The sequence below is a fragment of the Mustela lutreola genome, chromosome 3 (assembly GCF_030435805.1).
Source record: "Mustela lutreola isolate mMusLut2 chromosome 3, mMusLut2.pri, whole genome shotgun sequence".
Classification (NCBI taxonomy): domain Eukaryota; kingdom Metazoa; phylum Chordata; class Mammalia; order Carnivora; family Mustelidae; genus Mustela; species Mustela lutreola.
Genome location: NC_081292.1, coordinates 67,458,531 through 67,480,087, shown reverse-complemented (window position 1 = coordinate 67,480,087; position 21,557 = coordinate 67,458,531). Strand labels below are relative to the sequence as shown.

The following is a 21,557-nucleotide window of genomic DNA, read 5'->3' as shown; positions in this document are numbered from 1 at the left end:
TTCCACCTGCTCTGATTCTGTGGCAGTAGAGCGCTGGGACTGCGGGCAAGACTTTGATCAGGTGGCCGCCCTGGTCTAATGGGTGAGCTAAAGAAGCTGGCTGCTTTTATGCGGCACTCTGAGCTTAGGAGTGGGTCAGCTACGTATCTGTTTTCTGACAACTAATTCAAATACATGTAAATCCTTCTTGACTGCATTCATCCGGTCTAGCAAAGTGGGTTTTGAATCCTCTCAAAGGAAGCACCTTTATAACCAGTTCAAACTCACCATACCTGAATATGCAACGCCTATTGGTAGATATTTGAAATCATTGCTTCACTGTAATTTATTTACAATTATTAGATCTGTCGGTGTGACTTCCTAAAATTAGTCACCAGGGAAACTGGCAAAGTAACTCTTTAAAGGGTATTATTTTGTATCAGTGGAGAGAGTGAGCTGCTGTGTGTAGCAAAAGTGACATCAGTTTGACATATCAAGCCCTTTGTCCCCGGGCAGAATGATAATAACATAACTGTATTTGTTCTATAGGAAGATTGTAATATCTTTGACCAGGGGCCCAGGGCATAAAATCCACAGTTGTTAAAATGCAGCTTAGCACAGTGGTTAAGAGTCAAGACTGGAGCCGTGTACACAGCCTGGGTTCACATCCTGGATGGGTAATTTATTTAATGTCTCCATGTCTCAGTTGCCTCACATCTAAAACAGGAGTAAATAATTACTATATAGGATCCTAATCTGAAGCAGGCTTCGTCTGCTCATCTTGATGCAAGAAGTCTGAAAAAACACACTTGACTGCCTGGCCAGCTCAGTCAGAAGAGCATGTGCCTCTGAATCCCAGGCCCGTGAGTTGGAGCCCCACCTTGGGTGTAGAGATTACTTAAATAAATAAACTTAAAAAAAAATGGAAAATAAACATTGAAAAACCCTCCTCGAAATCTAACAAAATAGAACCCTTTTAGGTGCAAGTTGGTGTCAGTTCACCTGAACTGTAGCTCCTAGAATTTCTTCATAATAAGGAAGGCAGGTGGGACACACATGTTTCATTGTGGTATAGCTATTGATGGGGCAGAAAAACTATATCTCTAACCTGGGCTGTGCTTTAGGATCAAATGTAAATTCTGGATAGAATAAACATAAAGTGGGTCCTGTGAATAATGACAAATCATTGTATTTTTAAATTATTTTGCTAATCCATGCTTTCTTTTTTTCTTTTTCTTTTCTTTGTTTCTTTTTTCTGTTGATTAAGGTTGCATGATGGAATTTGAATATTACCTCAAGAGGTTTTATGTTTTGGATTAACTAACTGTGTCCTCTGCTGACTATTTCTTCGGACTTATTTTTTGGTGTCCTTTTGAGACAATAAACTCAAAGGGATTATAACATGGACTACAAGGAAAGCTGCCCAAGTGTCAGCATTCCCAGTTCTGATGAACACAGAGAGAAAAAGAAGAGGTTTACTGTAAGTATGTACTATAAAGCGTATGGAGAAAAAAATGAATATAGATAATATTTCCATATCTGCTTTTGTTCTTCCCTAACCTAAAACTCCTCCATCCCATGTTTCCACATAATCCAGATCTTACACACCTTTAAAATTATATATCTTCCACGGTCTTCCCTTTGTACTGTAACAGAATATAGTTTCCTTTTCAGATTTTTGCCTGTTTACTTATCCCCTGGGGAAAAAGTTATGAAACTCCAGTAGATCCTTTCACTAAAAATTGTGAAGGCACAGTGATTTACAAATGCACATAATTTCACATGCATTATCAGGAGGTGAATGGACTCCAGAAGTCATGGATCCCATGTTAAGAACCCCTGTCTTGCAGTTTCCACAGCACCTTTCTTATGACATTAATCATTTTCTACCTCAATTTTTGAAGTATTTAATCCAGTATTTTATCTCTTTTTTACCTGAAAGGCAAAGTTCATTTCTAATTTTATCTTTTTTATCACCATAATATCTAATATGGAACTATAAAGAATAAACACAGTGAATGTTTGCTGAATCATTGTATCAGTGAGAGTAGCTATTTCTCTAATGAGTGTAATGAAACATCCTGTTTTATTCCCAGCAGTCCTGTTTGTGTGTATATTCAGAGATCCCCTCCCCTCCTCCCCCTGAAACAGTATCATTTATCTTGTCTATAACTGATCTGCTCTTCCTTGTAATCTTCCACCACCTGCTGAGTAGTATAAAGAAACTCATTTAACTCAATTCTGTTTAACACTTAGTTTGAGCTAAAATTTAAGCAGTTCTTTTAAGTTAAAATGCTAAGGCTGTCTTCATTCTACTCTATTTCTTCTATTTGAACACACGCTTCTCCAACTTGACATCATGGTTTATGAGTGGAGAGGTGTCCCCTTTCATGGTATTTATTGAGTCATTGATTGACCTCATGGTAGCCTGCTGAAGGCTCTTGCATTCTTGTCAGCCCTCTAGATCTTTGCTGTTTCGGGTGTAGAGTGACTGATCTGGCAAACAGCCAGCAGTAGTTGACCTGATCTAGCCCTGGACATTTTGTTGGCATTCACTGCTGGCATCTGCAGTCAATCAACTGATTTGTTTTCTATTCTCTTTTGGCTTAGCCAGAGTGGTGGTGACTCTTGCTGACCCAGCTTCCTATTGGTCTTGATGGCTGTAGACCCCACTGAGGCTCTGCCATTCCTTTCACTGCTCTTGATTCAGGTGGTCTACCCTGACCTCTGACCTGGGGATCACCTCGCTTCAGCCATTGCATCCATGACAACTGACTTTCAACTCAGAGTTCATGTCACATGGGAAAACTGAGGAGTTAAACTAAACCCTTTGGTCTGACCACTCCAGTCTCCTCCTTTCCTTCATTCCTTCCTTCTTTCATTTTTAAGATTTTATTTATTTATTTTTCAGAGAAAGAGAGAGCAAACATGCAGGGGGAGTGGCAGGTAGAGGAAGAAGCAGGCTTTTTTGCAGAGCAAGGAGCCTAATGTGGGACTTGATCCCAGGACCCTGGGATCATGACCTGAGCTGAAGGCAGATGCTTAACTGACTGAGCCACCCATGTGTATTTTTGTTTTGTTTTGTTTTTAAGATTCTATTTATTTATTTGTCAGAGAGAGAGAGAGAGAGCGAGCAAGCGCGATCCAGTCTCCTCTCTTAAGTAGGTGGGGCTGGAACCCCCAAATGACACTTTTGTCCCAAAGTCCCAGACAAGGAACTAGAAACAGCTTCTGTTCTTCTCTCCTCTGTTTTCCTTTTCTTTTTTTTTTTTTAAATTTATTTATTTGATAGAGATCACAAGTAGGCAGAGAGGCAAGCAGAGAGAAAGGGAGAAGCAGGCTCCCTGCTGAGCAGAGAGCTCAATGTAGGGCTCCATCCCAGAACCCTGGGATTATGACCTGAGCCGAAGACAGAGGCTTTAACTCACTGAGCCACCCAGGTGCCCCTGTTTTCCTTTTCTTAATAAATGTACCTCCATACCCTGTACCAAAGCCCAGAAGAGAGACTGAGGAAAGACTGCAATGTGTGTCTGGCCATTTGCCTCTGCTCAGTGTCTGTTACAGCAGTATCTTAAACATTGTTCATTTATCCCACAATCTTATAAGCAAGTCTTAGAAACGTCACACTGATGGTAAATAAGAGGTCAGTGTACCTCAGTAAAATAGTGAAGTGTATGAAAGGTTTTTTTCCTTCCCTTTTCTTTTTTTTTTTTTTTTTAAACCCATGAGCATTCTGTCCTTCAAGGGCATAACCTCCTGCCAAGTTTGATGGAAGTTCATATATAACAAATACAGGCAGTGAGTTATCTCAGTGTCCATTTACTTTTCATGATAGAGGTATTTTCATGCCATCTTTGAAAGGTTCAGGAAGTCTGTAGCATTGTTCTTACCCAGCTGTTCCCAGAGCTGTCCCCTGCATTCTTGAAGGCCTCCTCCAGATCACTTTGTTCATTTCCTTGCTTCAGATGATCAAACGTTGCCTTTGTAGAGAGGCTTTTTCTGACCACCCTATATAAAATAGCACCTTCACAGCCCTCCCTACTCCTACTCTTTACAGTACAGTAGAGGTATACAGTAGAGTACACCTACTGTCTGTCCTGCTTACCCTATTTAATTTTGGAGGAGGTGGTTGGTGAGGGGCAGAGAGAGAGGGAAAGAGAATCTTAAGGCAGCCTCCAAGCTCAGCAGAGACCCCAACACAGCGCTCAATCTCAAAACCCGGAGATCATGACCTGAGCCGAAATCAAGAGTCGGATGCTTAGCCAACTGAGCCCCCCAGGTGCATCACCCATTTTTTTTTAGTATAGGCCCTACATCCAGCCTTGAGTCTGCTGCAGGACTTGAACTGACAATGCTGAGATCAAGACCTGAGCTGAGATCAAAAGTCAGATACTTACCCAACTGAGCTACCCAGGTGCCTCTACCCTATTTAGCTTTTTTTTTTTTTTTTTAAGATTTTATTTATTTGACAGAGAGAGACACAGCAAGAGGGGGAACACAGGCAGAAAGAGGGAGAATCAGGCTTCCTGCCAAGCAGAGAGCCTGATGTGGGGCTCGATCCCAGGACCCTGGGATCATGACCTGAGCTGAAGGCAGATGCTTAATGACTGAGCCACCCATGTGCCCCTATCCTCTTTAATTTTTTATTAGCAGTTATCACTACTTGATATATTTTGTGTTTATGACTAGACTAGACTACTAGCAAGATCCTTTGAAATAAGAACTTCTTCACTGTTGCTTTATCTGTACCCAGAACAGAGTTGGATATTTTAGAAGTATTTGTTGAATTGATGTTGAATGAAGAGTAGTACTGAGTTCACATATTAATTGCTGATCACTATAGGGCAATCCTCAAGAACCTCCGTTCTAGTCAACACGGATAGACCCTACCTCATCCAACGCAGACTCTGTGTTGAGCCTCAGTGGGTCCCAGATGCCTGTGTCATACTTGGGAATGAAAACAGAGATTGTGTTATTTGCTATTTGATAATATTTTTATACTCTAGTTCTCATGTCTTTTATATAGATCTATGCTGTGAAGCTTCTAACAGAGAAATGCATTATCTTCTAGGATGTCTTAATTTAACCAAGTTTAAATTATACTTAGATTATTTATCCATTCAACAAATTGTCATTGAGTTTTTGCGTCATGCTAGATGCTGTTCTAGGCACTGGGGGTATGGTAGGTAGCAAGAATGATAACATCCCTGGCTCTCAAGGAACTCACTTTCTGGTGGTAAAAGGCAGTAAGGAAATACTAAAAAAAATAATAATAATAATTTTATATTGTAATAAGTATCGTACTGCTATCTGTGAATTCTTGTGCATCTTCTGCAAATGAAAGTGTTTTTTAAAATTTGAAGAGTTTGTTGTTACCTGTTGGTGTTTTATTTCAATTCACGTAATAGGCCCTTGTTTAGGGCACCTTGGTGGTTCCGTCACTTAAGTGTCTGCCTTTGGCTCAGGTCGTGATCCCGAGGTCCTGGGATGGAGCCCTGAGTTAGGCTTTCTCTTTCTCTGCTTTCTCCTTCTCTCAAATAAATAAAAATCTTAAAAAAAAAAAAAAAAAAAAAAAAAAAAAAACCCTTGTTCATAAGTCATACGGCTGATTGGTAACTTCATGGGGCTTTATCTGAAGCAGGGCTGCTTCTGCCTGGAGCCTATTTGTGGCTTCTAGTCTTGGCTGTCCTTGGGTAACCATGGGAAACCACCTTACCATACTAGGAAGCCAGCATAACTAATTCAAGAAGCTTGCAATAATCTAAACCTAAGTTTCTGATTCTCTGCTAGCAGTCCTGTCTGATCCTGAGTGCTCCATGAGTTAAATCTGTAATCTGGTCTTAGAAACACCATAGCTTCAGCGGCCCCTTAACCAGGTTCTTTATCCTCTACTTCCCTCTTCTCTCCTTGTGAGCTGTATCATCTTACAAATAAATCTGGTGTCTTACATCCAACAGATGTCTTACATCCAACATCTTCCTCTTAGACCACTTGATGCCTTCTTGGTTAAGACCAGAAGAGCCCTGTTACCACCCACCACCAGATGTATGTAGCTCATGTAGGTACCTGGGTGCCCTTTTTCTCTCAGTCTAAGTAATCCATCACTTAACTCCAGTGATTGATACCAAGGACTTTGTTTCACCTTCCATGTGGGATCTTATCCTCTCTCTCACAGAGGAATGTGGTTTGCAACCTGGGACCCCTCTCACTGTGCTCTTGCTAATGTGACCGTATCTTACAGAGTGCTACAGAATTCTCGTTCTAATCACATGCAGTCTCGGAGAGGTGCTGTCCTCAGAGTATTATCTATGAACCTGTGAGCATAGCTTTCAATCTTTTATGGGAAAGGATAGTTTATACATATTTGTATGCCCATGTTCTAAAATAAACCTTGTTTACTCCAAGTTGTCTGAAAGACTGTGGACTGCTGTATTGTAAACTCCAAAGTAATTCCTATCTCTTTAATTCATAACCCAAGTTATTCATCATTGAGCTTTTCCTCAAACACCTTGGTTCTTGTTACTTTTCTCTTTAGAAATGACACATGGGGCATCTGGGTGGCATACTTGGTTAAGTGTCCGACTCTTGGTTTCAGGTCAGGTCATGATCTCAGGGTTCCGGGATCAAGCCCTGTGTCAGGCTCTCTGCTCAGTGTGGAGTCTGCTTAAGACTCTCTTCATTTCCCTCTGCCCTTCCCCACCCCTCATGCTTCTTTCTCGCTTTCTCTCTCAAATTAATCTTTTAAAAAGAAAGAAAAAAAAGAAATGAAACAGATGTTTAGAGTCCCAAACCATCCTCTCTACATTATTATGTTGAATTATACTCTGAGAGAATGGGATGGGATGGATTATCAGAATTAATTCTGTATTATAATGGTTGATGATTTGATACTGGCTCTGGTATATAAAGGGCTAAAAGGTTTGCATTTTAGTCTCATAAGTCTGTGAATTTGGGTAAATTGTTAAACTTTTTTGAGCCATAATTTCTAACGTATATAGTAAGGGTTATAGTATTTGTTCTGCTTACTTCATAGGGTTGTTGACTCTGGTTATATGGAGTTATATATATTTATATATGATTATTAAACACAGGTAAGATAGTAGTAGGAAGTCTGAGGATAATTCCTTGTTTGAAAAATACTGTGTACAAGATGACCTAGAAGGAGAACTTTTAGCTGAGTCTTTACTGTGTGCCCCGCATCACTTTGGAAAATACTTTATAATTTCAAGATAATGGTTACTGCTGGGGAAGAAGAGAGGAGAATAGCATCAATTGAATCTATAATGTTGTAATCTTGGGGAAAGGGTCTGAAACAAGAATGGCAAATGTTAGAATTCAGACATCTGAATGAATTCACAGGTGTTCACTGTGTTATTCTTTTGAAAACTGTAGAAATATTTCATAACATTTTAAAAATAAAATATCTCCTAAAAAATAAATAAAATAAAATATCTCCTTTCAAGAAGACTAAGTGAGTCTTTTAGCCAGTATACTTGTGTATTTTAGAGAATCATGCATAAACATGGATGTCTAATCATGAGTATAAAAATGGGCGATTCACCTACTAAATAGCTAATGAATTTTTTTTGCAATCAAGTTTTGTTAATGCTATTTTTTATTTCCACAGGTTTATAAAGTTCTGGTCTCAATGGGCAGGAGTGAGTGGTTTGTCTTCAGGAGATATGCAGAGTTTGATAAGCTTTACAATACTGTAAGTAAATGTCAGTCTGCGGGAACTTTGTTTGTTTTAAAGATTTTATTTATTGGGGTGCCTGGGTGGCTCAGTCGTTAAGCGTCTGCCTTCAGCTCAGGTCATGATCCCAGGGTCCTGGAATCGAGCCCTGCATTGGGCTGCCTGCTCAGGAGGACTGCTTCTCCCTCTCCCACTCCCCCTGCTTGAGTTTCCTCTTTTGCTGTGTGTGTCTCTCTCTATCAAATAAATAAATAAAATCTTAAAACAAATTTATTTATTTATTTGACCCACAGAGATCACAAGTAGGCAGAGAGTCAGGCAGAGAGAGGGAGAAGCAGGCTCCCCACTGAGCGGAGAGCCTGATGTGGGGCTTGATTCCAACGCCGTGAGATCATGACCTGAGCTGAAGGCAGAAGCTTAACCCACTGAGCCACCCAGGTGCCCCCGGATTTTTTTAACACAAAATACCTGAGGGTTCCTGGCTGGCTCAGTTGGAAGAGTGTGGAACTCTTGATCTTAGGGTTGTGAGTGCAAGCCCCATATTAAGTATAGAGAGTATTTAAATAAATAAAACTTAAAAAATATGTAATGAAATAAAACACCTAAGAAAACTTACAAATGAGAGAGATTTTTTTTTTAAAGATTTTATTTATGTATTTATTTATTTATTTGAGAGAGAGAGAGAGATGCAAGGGGACAGAGGAAGAGGGAGAAATAGCAGGGAATTTGATGTGGGATTTAGTCTCAGGACTCTGAGACTATGACCTAAGCTAAAGGCAGACACATAACCGACTGAGCCACCCAGGGACCCCAAGAGAGATTTCTTTGATTAAATAATATTCCTTCTCAAACAGATAAGCAGAAAAGGGTAAGAGATTCTTCAGAAGCATCCTAACTTTGGAATTTCTACAAAAAAGGGTGGAGAGAGGATTGTTGAGAATTTTCGAGTAAACTCTTAAAGATGTGAAAATTATATGTGCAGCTTAAAATACAGTTAATATCAGAATATTAGAAATAAATTCTTTCTACTGCCTCACTAATAGTTGTTTATCGTCGTTTTGTTTCTGGTTAAATTGCCCAGCAACTAGATTTAGGTCTGAAAGTTTGTCATAAGCTTACCTTCCTTATATAGTTGCATTTTTGGCCGGAGTTAAGTCTTCGGTTCCAGATTTTAAGTAGCCAACACAACTAAAATGAAAAGGGCTTTTTTAAGTTCTGACAGTTACTGGTAGGTGGGGGGGGGGGTGATATCTAAGGGATCATTAATTATTTAAATTAATACAAACTATTTTTATATATTCAAAATTTAGATATTAAATATTATTTTTAAGGAGGAAGCAGGAGCACCATGGTCATTCTAACACATCAGGCCAGATCAATGCAGAGACCAGTGCTTGTGTATTATTGTCCATTGTAGAGTATTAGTCATACATACCTAGGAGGCCAAAGAACACCACCTGTGTTGGTCATTGTAGACCTCACATTATTAAGACAGCTCTGGATTCCGAGCTTTGCTTCAATTAAAGAAAAAAGCAGTTATGCTTTAAATCCCAAATTTCAATTTTTCTCTGCCCTAAGAATAAATAGGAATCTCTTTATGTCATTATTTAATAAATCGTAGATTACCAGGCATCCTTCAGAAAAAATTGTTTCGTATTCAGAAGGTAATTTTTTCAATTTTTTTAACGCTGTCTCTTGATTTTAAAAAAGTAGAATTAAATAGATGCAGAAGTGTGTGACTTACCATTTGTAAAATCTTTAAATATGGAGAAAGTTAAACATATCTCAGTTAAGAGATAACTAACTTCCTAAATGGGCCTGAATGAATCCAGTGACTAGCTGTACAACATTCCATGTTTTGTTAAGTCACGAAAGTAAGGCTTCTGACTCATTTTTTTTTTTTTAAGATTTTATTTATCTACTAGAGAGAGAGAGAGAGCGTGCGCACTTGCATGCACGCACATGAGTGGGTGATAGGCAGAGAGAGAAGCAGCTCCCTGCCAAGCAGGGAGTCTGATGGGGCTTAATCCCAGGACTCCAGGATCATGACCTGAGCCAAAGGCAAATGCTTAACTGACTGAGCCACCCAGGTGGCTTTCCAATTCATTTCTATTTAGTATTTCACTGTGTTTTTCTTTGAAATAGTATTCAAATGTTTTGCTAGTTAAAATTGAATTGAATTGAATTAAATTGAATTAAAAAGTAATACTTAAGTTTTTAAATGGCATTTTTTCCTGTGTAAAATTAATATGTATTCTAGAAAATCTGGAATGTGGAGGAAATTAAGTGTTTAAACTTAAAAATCACCCCTCCTATGTTGCTACTCAGAGGTAACTGTAGTATTTTTACTGTGTTTTCTTCTGTTCTTAAATTTTTCCTTAATGCATATGTAACCGAACTCTCTCTCTATATATTTTTAATTGCTTAATTAGAGGCTATCGAGGCAGTCTTTTTTTTACTGTAAGTGAAGTCACACTTTTGAAACAAAATAATATCCAAAAACAATTTGTACATGAGGCTATCTTCTGTAATGTTAATCATTTTTATTTATTTATTTATTTTATTTTTAAGTAGGCTCCACATGCAGTTTAGAGCCCAAAGCAGTGCTCAAACTCATGACCCCAAGATCAAGACTTGAGCTGAGATCAAGGGTCAGGTCAGATACTTTATTGACTGAGCCACCCAGGTACCCCATAATGTTGAGAGATTAAAAAATAATTACATTAAAAAATAGTTTATATTGGAGACTGGGTGAGGGTTGAATTGCCAGCTCTGTTTGAAATTCTTGGATACCATTATGTAAATGATCGGCATTTTTTGAGGATTGTACAGATTTGACCATAGCTATCATGATGGTACTTTAACAAACATATTCACATATAGATAGTTTATATGAACTTCTTAGAGAAATAAGATCAGGTTTTTTCCAGTGAACTACGAATAACTGAAAATCTGAGGTTCTTTCTATATTTGCTTAAATGATTATATGAGTCAGATTTACCTTCTAAACGTGTTTCCTTCTGTAGAATTGTTTATAAGAAGGAGGAATGTAGGAATGTAGGAATGTAGGGGATGTGGCCTAAAAACTTAGCAGTGTGGAAATCTTGCATGAGTGAAGAGCCATCCTCATGTCATGGTGGTTTCATGATTTAAGTAACTAGAGATTATGGATGTCTGGGGTGCCTGGATGGCTTAGTTGATTAAATGTCTGCCTTCAGCTCAGGTCATGATACCCAGGGTCCTGAGATCAAGCCTCACAGCAGGGAGTTTGCTTCTCCCTTTTCCTGTATCCCTCCCTGCCTCCCCACCCCTCACTTTCTATAAATAAATAGCTAGAGATTAATTAGTTTAGGGTGTTAATATTTGAATAGCTTTAAATATAAAGAAGAAGTGAATGATTTGTTTGGGGTACTCTCCCCCACCATGATCACTTTCATTTCCTTATTCCATCAAACATCCCATCTTAAGCTTTCTGCAGAAATTTTTCCTCAAATCTAGTTGAGTTTTTATTATCCTTCTCCCTCTTTTTTTCTGTATTCCTCTTCCTTTTTTCATCTTTTTCTTATTTCTCCATTTTCTCTGTCTGCCTGTTTTTCTGTAACTCCAAATTCTGTGCGTCCTGCAGTGAGGGTGGCAAAGCAAAACACAGGAATCATGTCAGTTGTGTTCCTTGAAACCATAGAAGTGAGGTTCAGCCTGGCCTGGATTTCTCTAAGTTGTTTTTTTAAAAAGATTTTTGTTTATTTATTTATTTGACACAGAGGGAGAAATGACAAGTAGGCAGAGAGGCAGGCAGAGGGAGTGGGGGAAGCAGGCTCTCCGCTGAGCAGAGAGCCCGACACAGGGCTCGATCCCAGGGCCCTGAGACCCTGACCTGAGCTGAAGACAGAAGCCCAACTCACTGAGCCACCCAGGTTCCCCATCCCTAAGTTTGAAAACACAAATTCTTTCCCTGTGCTCCCTTTAGAGTAAAAGAAAAAAACAAAAAGTAAAATATCCATTCTATAAACATTTTGTCCATAGAAATGTATTTTTATGATTGTAGTTTGCATTTAAAATTTTTTTTTTTTTTTACATTTTTATTTATTTATTTGACAGACAGAGATCACAAGTAGGCGGAAAGTCAGGCAGAGAGAAGGGAGGACGCAGGCTTCCTGCGGAGCAGAGAGCCCAATGCGGGGCTTAATCCCAGGACCCTAGGATCATGACCTGAGCCGAAGGCAGAGGCTTTAAACCACTGAGCCACCCAGGTGCCCCTGCATTTTAAATTGTAGAAATTATTGCACACATACAGAAGTAGAATAGCATAAATACAGAAAATAATATAACGTACCAGCCAGCTGCCTTAGGTCCAGATACACGGCCATTCTTGTTTCATCTCTTTCCCTAGCCAGCCCACTGTAATTTTGAAGCAAATTTTAGACTTCGTTTAATTTCATCTGTAAATATTTTAGTATACATCTCTAAAAAGATAAAAGTTCTTTAAAAATGCACACACACACACACAATTAGTAATCACATGTGAAAATAATTAACAATAACATTTTAATATCTAATAGTCAGTGTTTATATGACTGGTTAATAAATCTATGAAGTGTCTTTATGTCACAAAGTCTCCCCCTCCACCTCTCTTTTCTTTCCTTTACAGTTCTTTGTTGAAAAAGCAGGGTCATTTGTCTACAGATTTTTCAGTCCGAATTTTGCTGACTGCATACTCATGGTGTAGAGTGATTAATATTCTTCCATTCTTTGTATTTTCTGACATTTCGGTAGTTGGGTATGTAGTGTGTGTGTGTGTGTGTGTGTGTGTGTGTGTGTGTGTGTGTGTAGTTTTTTGACATGAAGCTTATAATAAAAATAAGCCTTAACCCATTTTAATGACTTTACTGCCCCAAATTTAATGTCTTCAGGGCCACATTGTTCTTTGTCCTGGGATAAGCAAATCTGATAAGCAGATGTATTAAAATTTTAATAAGGGGTAGGCTAGAACAGAGGCTATTGGAAAACAAAATTCACCACTTTCTTAAAAACAATTGTTAAGTCTGATCATTTAGAAAGAATGCAAAGATCACAACTTCTCTTGAGGTAATAAATGGTGAGTAACATGTATTCAGAGCTTTACTCCAGATTCTTATCTAAGCTCTAAAATTATCTCCATTTTACAAACAAGAAAACTGAAACACAGAGATGTTAAGTAACTTATCCAGGGTCACAAAGATACTAAGTGTTCTATTGGGACAAAATAGGATGATTTTGTCATCAATAACAAGCTAATGTTATTTTATTGGTATAATTTAATATTGTATTTATTTGATCATGATGTCCTTAAAAGTATGCCTTACAGATTTTCTTGAAATTCAGATTGTAATTTGTTTTGGTACATGTATAACCAGTTAAGTTCGTATAATGGTATTTTTAAAAATTCTAGTTAAAGAAACAGTTTCCTGCTATGGCCCTGAAGATTCCTGCCAAGAGAATATTTGGTGATAATTTTGATCCAGGTAAGCAATACCTTCATAGACCAGCCATAAGTGATAATTGAAGTTTGAAGTAATAGGTAATGTGTTGATTGTGCTGTATGGTGCACGAGGTTTCACAAAGCTAATCGATTTCATGTTCTTTGAACATAATGCCTCAAGATGGGGCTTTCTGTGTGTCAGGCATTGTTTTGGGATTTTTTTTAAGATTTTATTTATATATTTGACAGGGACAGTGAGCGAACACAAGCAGGGGTAGCAGGAGAAGGAGAAACAGACTCCCCCTGGGCAGAGAGCCCTATGCGATGTGGGGCTCCATTCCAGGACCCTGAGGTCATAACCTGAGCCAAACTTAACTGACTGAACCACCCAGGCGCTTCCCAGGCATTGTTTTAAACACTTCGCATGTCTGTGGGTTTTTGTTTTGGTTTTATGTTCAGTTAGCCACTGTGTAGTATATCATTAGTTTTTGATGTAGTGTTCAGTGATTCATTAATTATGTATAAAACTCAGTGCTCATCACAGCATGTGCCCTCCTTAATACCCACCACCCTGTTACCCCATCCTCTTATACCCTCCCCTCTGAAACCCTCAGTTTATTTCCCAGGGTCCCTAGTTTCTCACGGTTCATCTCCCTCTCTGATTTCTCCCCATTTGGATTCCCTCCCTTCTCCTATGGTCCTCTGTGCTATTGCTTATGTTCCACATATGAGTGTAACCATACGATAATTATTTTTCTCTACTTGACTTACTTCACTTGACATAATCCCCTCCATTTCCACCCATGTCGATGCAAATGGTGGGTATTCATCCTTTCTGCTGGCTGAATAATATTTCATTGTGTATATCTTCTTCATCCATTCATCTGTTGAAGGGCATCTCAGCTCCTTCCACAGTTTGGCTGTTGTGGACTTTGCTGCTATGAACACTGGGGTGCAGGTACCCCTTCTTTTTGCTGCATATGCATCTTTGGGATAAATATCTAGTAGTACAATTGATGGGTCATAGGGTAGCTCTATTCTTAACATCTTGAGGAATGTCCATACTGTTTCCCGGAGTGGTTGCACCAGCTTGCATTCCCACCAACCATGTAAGAGGGTTCCCCTTTCTTCACATCCTCACCAACACTTATTGTTTCCTGTTGTGTTAATTTTTGCCATTCTTATCAGTGTAAGGTGGTAGCTCATTGTGGTTTTGATTTGTATTTCCCTGATGGCTAGTGATGTTGAGCATTTTTTCATGTTTCTATTAGCCATTTGTATGTCTTCTTTGGAGAAGTGTCTGTTCATGTCTTCTACCCATTTTTTGACTGGGTTATTTGTTTTTTGAGTATTGAGTTTAAAAAGTTCTTAATAGATCTTGGATTTCAGCTCTTTATCTGTAATGTCATTTGAAAATATCTTCTCCCATTCCGTGCCTGCCTCCTAGTTTTGTTGACTATTTCATTTTCTGTGCAGAAGCTTTTTATCTTGATGAAGTCCCCAAAGTTGTTTTTTTTTTTTTTTGCTTTTGTTTCACTTGCTTTGGAGATTTGTCTTGAAAGAAATAACTGTGGCTTATGTCGAAGAGGTTATTGCTTATGTTTGGATCTTTTAATTCATTAAGTCCTCACAAAACCCTTTGAGGCGGGTGTTCTTATTATCATCACTGTTTTATAGGTAAGGAAATTGAGGCACATTTAGGTTAATTAATTTGCCCAGGGTCACAGCTAGTAAGTGTCAGATTTGGAAATTAAATTCCAGCAGTCTAGCTTCAGGTAAATTTATAGGTCATTAAGGATAATTTGGGGGTACTTTTGTAACCATGAAGGACATTCTTTGTTACATCCAGAATATTTATTAAATATATACTGTATACACAAGAACTCTGCAAGGCTCTGAATGGGATACTAAGAAAATGTTCTATTGTTCACCCTTAGGAAGCCTCATGAAACAGGGCTGTCAGGAGTCTGGAGCTGTATGTCTGAAGCCTCAAGTCTGGAACTTCTTTCACTTGAATACATAGTATCAGTCCAGGTTACAAATGGCTGCTTACAGAGAGACAGAGGTCTCCTTATCCATCACATAACCTCCTTATGCAGATGAGAAAAGCTGTCTATCTGTGCTACAGGTGAATCCTGATGAGCTAGAGTGCTGTCTATCCTTATCATCTATCTGGCTTACCTTTGTAACTAATTTGCTTGTAGCCTTGTAACCCATTAAACCTATGATTCTATATATGTCTGCTTTCTTGGATCTCTACTCAAGACACAAGTTCTCACATCACTTATCTTGATTGGACATCTTCTCTGCAACTCAGCCTTCTATCATTTCTTTACCTCTCAAACCTTTTTCCACTGTGCCCTGTGAAATTCTGTCCATGATTAGCAAATTCCTTTTTATCCTTCATCTTTTTCATATTTCTTTTATATTCTTGCTTTAATTAAACTTGGTTTTTCCCCTGAGGTGGCTGGATCATTCCCTATAGCCCTCTCAACTAGAGGCTCTTCATTCTTTTACACTTTATGAACCTTAGGATTGGAGAGGGTTCTTACTTCCCCTGTTACGTGTAGAATTTTTTTCCCTTGAGAGAATTTAGCACACTTCATTGTCATTGCCAGTCTGTCTCATCTGGCTGTAGATTTTATGAACATTGATATTTGTTTTTTTATCGATTTATAGTGCTTGGTAGATCTTGGGTTTTCAATAAATATTACTTGAATAAAGGAATTCATTAATAAAAAGAAGCAAATTAAAAAGAGGCAGCTCTTGCTCAGAAGCATAGTTCATAGAGTCAGAAGACTGAGTTGCCACAACAAAGCTAGACTGGACATTCTGCAGAATTGATTCTGTAGGCCAGTGCCTTTGTACTAATTTTGTTTTTAGCTGCAGAATGCTTTTTCCTGGTGATATCTCTTGCAGAATATGTCCTGTCTCAAACAGATAAAAAGGGAGCTGCTTTGTTGGTAGAGCAGTGAAATGTGTCTGCAGAGCACAGGCTGAAAAGCATCATCATGGACAACATGTTAGTCCTAGAGTACCTACCCTATTTGGGTAAAGAGAGTATGAAGAACGACGTGAAATCGATAGTGTGTGATACACAGTAGGCACAGCAGAGAGAAGAGACGAGATAGAGGCTAGAACACTGGCTAAGGGACTGTTTCAATAGACCTCACATTAGATAATCAGAACGAAGACTGGTGTGGAAATGAGCTATAAATGGAGCAGTATGCAGGAACTCTTGTAAGGAAAAATCTCTAAGAAGTCTACTCTCTCTGTCAAATAAATAAAGAAAATCTTAAAAGAAATCTTGGTGATTGCTTAGGTAAAGGAGATGTAGAGAAGAGAATGAGAGACAAGTGAGATGTCAAGACTGGGTGAACGAGAGAATGAGTTACTGTGAAGTGGCAGAAAGACATCTGAGAGGAGTCGAACTGTGTTTTGATAATAAAGACTTGAACTCAGGCTAGAGTTCTGGAGAGCCCTTAGTTGAACCTAATGATAGAATCATTTCATTTCGTCTTGGGAAGAAGACAAAGAGATAGAGATATCTCTGTGTTCTTATGTCATAGTTTAAGAGGATGTCTCCATATTCTTGTCTTCACTTCTTGATTCTGGTGGTTGCCAACCTCTCTAAGATAAGTTTTATATATCTGAAGGTAGATTTTAAGAGTTATTTCTGCCTGTAATTTCCAGAGTTAAAATTTCATTTTGAATTTAAGGATCTTTCTGTAGAGAGCACAGAGATACCTATACTTTTAATATCAAGCCTTTTGCCAGTAGGATCCTGAGGTCAGTATATAAACTACTGTTTTTTTTGAAGTTTAAAAAAAAAACAAGTTTATTTTATCTTAACTACTGAAAAATAAGTATACAAAATAACAAAATCAGTGTGAGTCCAATAAAAGATAGAGCTTGTGAAATTTAGAGAATATGAATGTTAGAATATATAACTATTTGCTCAGTATTTTATTTATCCATTCACAAAAACATCACTTAACATGAGTTAAGTACCTTTAATAACACTTGGTTAAGGGCTAAAGATAAAATATTTTTTTAAAGGCATGATCCTTCCACGGCTTGTATATAAACCACTTTTATTTCTTTAACCCTTACTAATTGAAGAGAACTAGGTTTGTACAAAATAAAAAGACAACTCTCCATTATTATTCTAGTCTTTGCATCCTTCTGAAGCCAAGACATTGTACCCATCTAGTTCTTCATAAGACTTGGTGTAGGTACCAGTGCCTCAGGAAATTTTTCATAAGTGCTAGTCCCTGGGCAGAGTTGAGGAGCCTCTTTGTTCTCATAGCAGCTTGTGAATTCTCTGTTCCTTTGGTGTGCTGAAGGAGTGACTTGTTTAAATTTGTTTTCCACTAGAATTTGAACTTCTTGAGTATAGGTACCATGTCTTAATTAAACATTTTTGTATTTCTAGTGCCTTGTACAGGGTGAAGTGTCTAATAGGTGATTGGTGAACAAATGAACAAATGTATCCATGCATGCTATTTTCAACTAGTCACTTATTTTGGAAGGTCTACTTAATATTAGGTTAAAGATTTTTTAAAAATCACTTCTCTTAGAACTTAAACTTTCAAATAGTTGGTGATTCTGAATTAGGTACAGTAATTTTGTTAACCATGTTACTCCTTTTTTTTTTTTCCTTCAGTCAGATGACTTTTATTTTGAGTCCCAAAATGTTATAGCTATAAAGAGAGCTTACAGATCATCTAATTCTATCCCCTACTTGACAGATTAAAGAAGGGAGGAGTCTGAGGTTAGAAAACTAGGCAGTGGCACAAGTGAGATTTAATTACATCTTACCCTCTGATTCCAGTGTTCTTTCCCTATAGTAGGCTGTTTTTTAAAATGCTGCTACCATTATAATAGTAACATATAATAACATATATATAGTAATAATTTAATAATATAATAACAGTAGCAGTAGTAATAATTGTGCCATTATTTGAGTTCCTAACTGTAAAGTAGCTTTTTTACCTCCATTTCATGCATGAGGAAAGTAGAGACTTAGCAAAGATCAGCCACACAGCTAATATATAGCAGAATTACATTCATCCAGGTTTGTTTATTTCTCTTTTCACTTTATTGTCCGATTTATGCATGTTATCTTTTAAAACAAAATTCACAATATTATTATGTACATGCTATTTTAAAATTTTAGATAACTTGTTTGGAACATTACAAAAATCTTAACCTTGTTTCCTAATCTGAAAAGTGTGGGTTAGGACTGAAAAAAAAAAATCTGGTCCCTGGGAGCTCTAAATACTTTTGGTGGTGAGTATAATTAGGCATGCTGGCCATGAGTGGCAGTATTAGGATTAAAACTCAAGGCCTCCTTACTTCAGAGTTTAGTGATTTTTTTTCCTGTTGTCCCACAGTATTGGAAATTGTGTCCTCTTAGTTGATTTTTCTTGAAATAGTGAAATGACAGAGAAATCTGTATAGGTCATTTTTGTATGCACTCTAAAGACTAAAACTCTCATTTTATTGTCTAAGCATTGATTTCAGTCTCTAACTGAAATTTCTTTTGAGTTACAACAGATAAATTCACTTAAGTTCTTCATTGCAGAGATTTTTAAAAATATATTTCTCCAGGCGCTCCTAGGTAGCTCAGTAGTGGTTAAGTATCTGACCCTTGATTTCAGCTTAGGTCATGATCCTTGGGTCGTGGGATCGAATCGTGGAACCTGCTTGGAATTCTTTCCCTCTCCCCCTCCACCCCCTCTCGCGTGCACAAGCCTATATGTATATATATTAATCTCTAACTGTAATTCTTAAAGACAGTATGTCAGCTGTATATAAATTCTTGGGACTCACCCAGTAATGGACTTGTATCCATTTTAATCTTACCTGGGATTTTAAAAGATATTTGCATGCTTAATGTTTATCTACAAATTAAGCTTGAAATTTCCTCAAATCTCTGACTACTGTAGGGCTTCTTTTTTCATTACTGACTTCTTTCTCATTTTGGGTTTTCCATAAGGGCTTTTAAAAACTGTTCAAAGTCAGCAACGAAATGGAAGGTCTAGTTATACTTACTGCAGCATGCGCTGTAGCTCAACTAAAGACAGAAACTTACTCTTACAATTATCTCCCAATGTAAAATGTACCTTTAGTAAGTATCCACAGAACAGGTTAGAGCTGCATCCCTATAATCATTAACTTTTCTCTATCTCAAATGTAGTCATTCATTTTAGCTTTCTCCTATGTTACTACGTTCAGTTCCTGAAAAATAATGGTTTCAAGTGTAGTTTCTAATGTAAACCTCACCTAAACCTCACCTAAGCTTTACACTGTGGTAAATAGAAGAATGCCCTTAGAAGAGTTTTATAAGATACCATCCTGAAATTCTTCAAGAAATTCACAGTTTAACAAGAAAAAAAGTACTAAGTGCATTTGGATCTAACAGACCAGATCTGACTTATATTTTTTCTTTTATAGCCATACCTTACCTTTAAGAAATGGAAATAAACCTAAGTGACTAGAAACAACCCATAATTTTGGTGACAAACATTGTACATTAAAACCTTTATTACATAGAAACCATTTTACTAAACCAAAACTCATTCTTTTTTTTTTTTTTTTAATATTTTATTTATTTATTTATTTGACAGAGAGATCACAAGTAGGCAGAGAGGCAGGCAGAGAGAGAGAGAGAGGGAAGCAGGCTCCCCGCCAAGCAGAGAGCCCAATGTGGGGCTTGATCCGAGGAGCCTGGGATCATGACCTGAGCCGAAGGCAGAGGCTTTAAACCACTGAGCCACCAAAACTCATTCTTGAGTTGAATAATGTTTATATATTTTTATTGAGAAATTCACCCTTTGAGACACTTTCTCAAGCATTCTGGGGTTTTTTTTTTCCATTTTTAGAGTATATTTCTTAAGAATTAGGGTTTAGGTTGGTGGATTTGTAACCCTACAACAATAAATAACAACAACCATAACAAAAATAGTAATAGCTAAAGATTGTGCTCTTTCTGTCTACCAACATTTTACTGTAAATTAATATGCATTGTCTCAATCCTATAACAGCATTAAGAGGTCTAAAATTGTATCATTTTACAAGTAAGGATTTAAATCTCAGAGAGGTTCAAGGTCAGTTAACTAGTAAGTAGCAAAGATGCTTGAATAAAGTATTTTTAATTCTGGGGCGCCTGGGTGGCTCAGTGGATTAAGCCGCTGCCTTCGGCTCAGGTCATGATCTCAGGGTCCTGGGATCGAGTCCCACGTCGGGCTCTCTGCTCAGCAGGGAGCCTGCTTCCTCCTCTCTCTGCCTGCCTCTCTGCCTACTTGTGATCTCTGTCAAATAAATAAATAAAATCTTTAAAAAAAAAAAAGTATTTTTAATTCAAAGAAACTTTTGTGCTTAACCTTTATTGCTAACCTGCTGATGCATAATCCTTAATTATCAAGTCAAAACACTTTGAAGTTGCTAGACAGTTGTTTTTTAGAAAATTGTTCCATTGTATTTTTCAAGGGATGTTTAGCAGGGGGAATTTTTTAGCAGCCAAGTTTTGGTGATACTCACCAAAAAGTAACAAGAATTACTGGAAATCCTTGTAACTGGTTAATTGATATTCAGTTAACCAGTTACAAGGATTTCCAGTAATTCTTGTTACTTTTTTAAATTAGTGCAATTTTCCATCACCAGTGTCATTGTGTTAATTTTTATTCATTACATGGTAGTACTTGAGGAGTTGGGCAAAGCAAAGTCCCTCTTTAAGTTTTATAGTGAATTTATTTAGAACCTAAATTGGACATTTCTTTGGAGAGTTCTCTTTTGGGAGATATGTTTTCTGCTTGATTTTAATTTTATAATCATTGTATTTATATATTTAAATATATATATTTTTAATTATTATTGTATATCAAGAAACATGAATTAAGGAATAGCTTATTGATGAAAATGCACTCTTTTCATTGTCCATTCTTACATAACTGTATTGATAATCATAGTCTGACATAAATAATCCTAATAGTTTATGTCTCTCTTAACAGATTTTATTAAACAAAGAAGAGCAGGACTGAATGAATTCATTCAGAACTTAGTTAGGTATCCAGAACTTTACAACCAGTAAGTAATTTTCATTGTGTTTTGAAGAGGTGCTGAAGCCCAATTTAAGAATCTTGTATAAGCTACGGATAAAGATTTTATACATTCCTTGGAATATTATTGTGCTGTATGTGTTTGTAAAATCCTCAAGCAGTTTTCCCCTGGTGTTCTTAATCTTCTTTTCCCTCCATCAACTCAAGGCCCCATCTATTCAAGGCCCTAGTTATTGTGTGTCTTTCTTTTGTACTTGTATTAGCTTTGTAGATTAAACTTGAAAGAACTTTGCATAGTACAGAGTTACATAGTACAGAGTAATGTAATTTTTCTAATTATATTCAGAAAGCATTTATTAAATCA

General features: G+C 37.4%; 1 protein-coding gene across 2 annotated transcripts in view; it reads left to right on the top strand.

Annotated features, from left to right (window-relative positions):
• Positions 1-21,557, top strand: part of SGK3 (serum/glucocorticoid regulated kinase family member 3) — a 151,851-nt gene that overhangs the window by 81,055 nt on the left and 49,239 nt on the right. For both annotated transcript variants that reach the window (XM_059166309.1, XM_059166310.1), the window contains exons 2-5: positions 1,247-1,459; positions 7,607-7,690; positions 13,101-13,173; positions 21,146-21,221. In XM_059166309.1, the coding sequence (XP_059022292.1) occupies positions 1,382-1,459; positions 7,607-7,690; positions 13,101-13,173; positions 21,146-21,221 (311 nt within the window). In that variant the 5' untranslated portion in view covers positions 1,247-1,381. The remainder of the gene's footprint in view (positions 1-1,246; positions 1,460-7,606; positions 7,691-13,100; positions 13,174-21,145; positions 21,222-21,557) is intronic.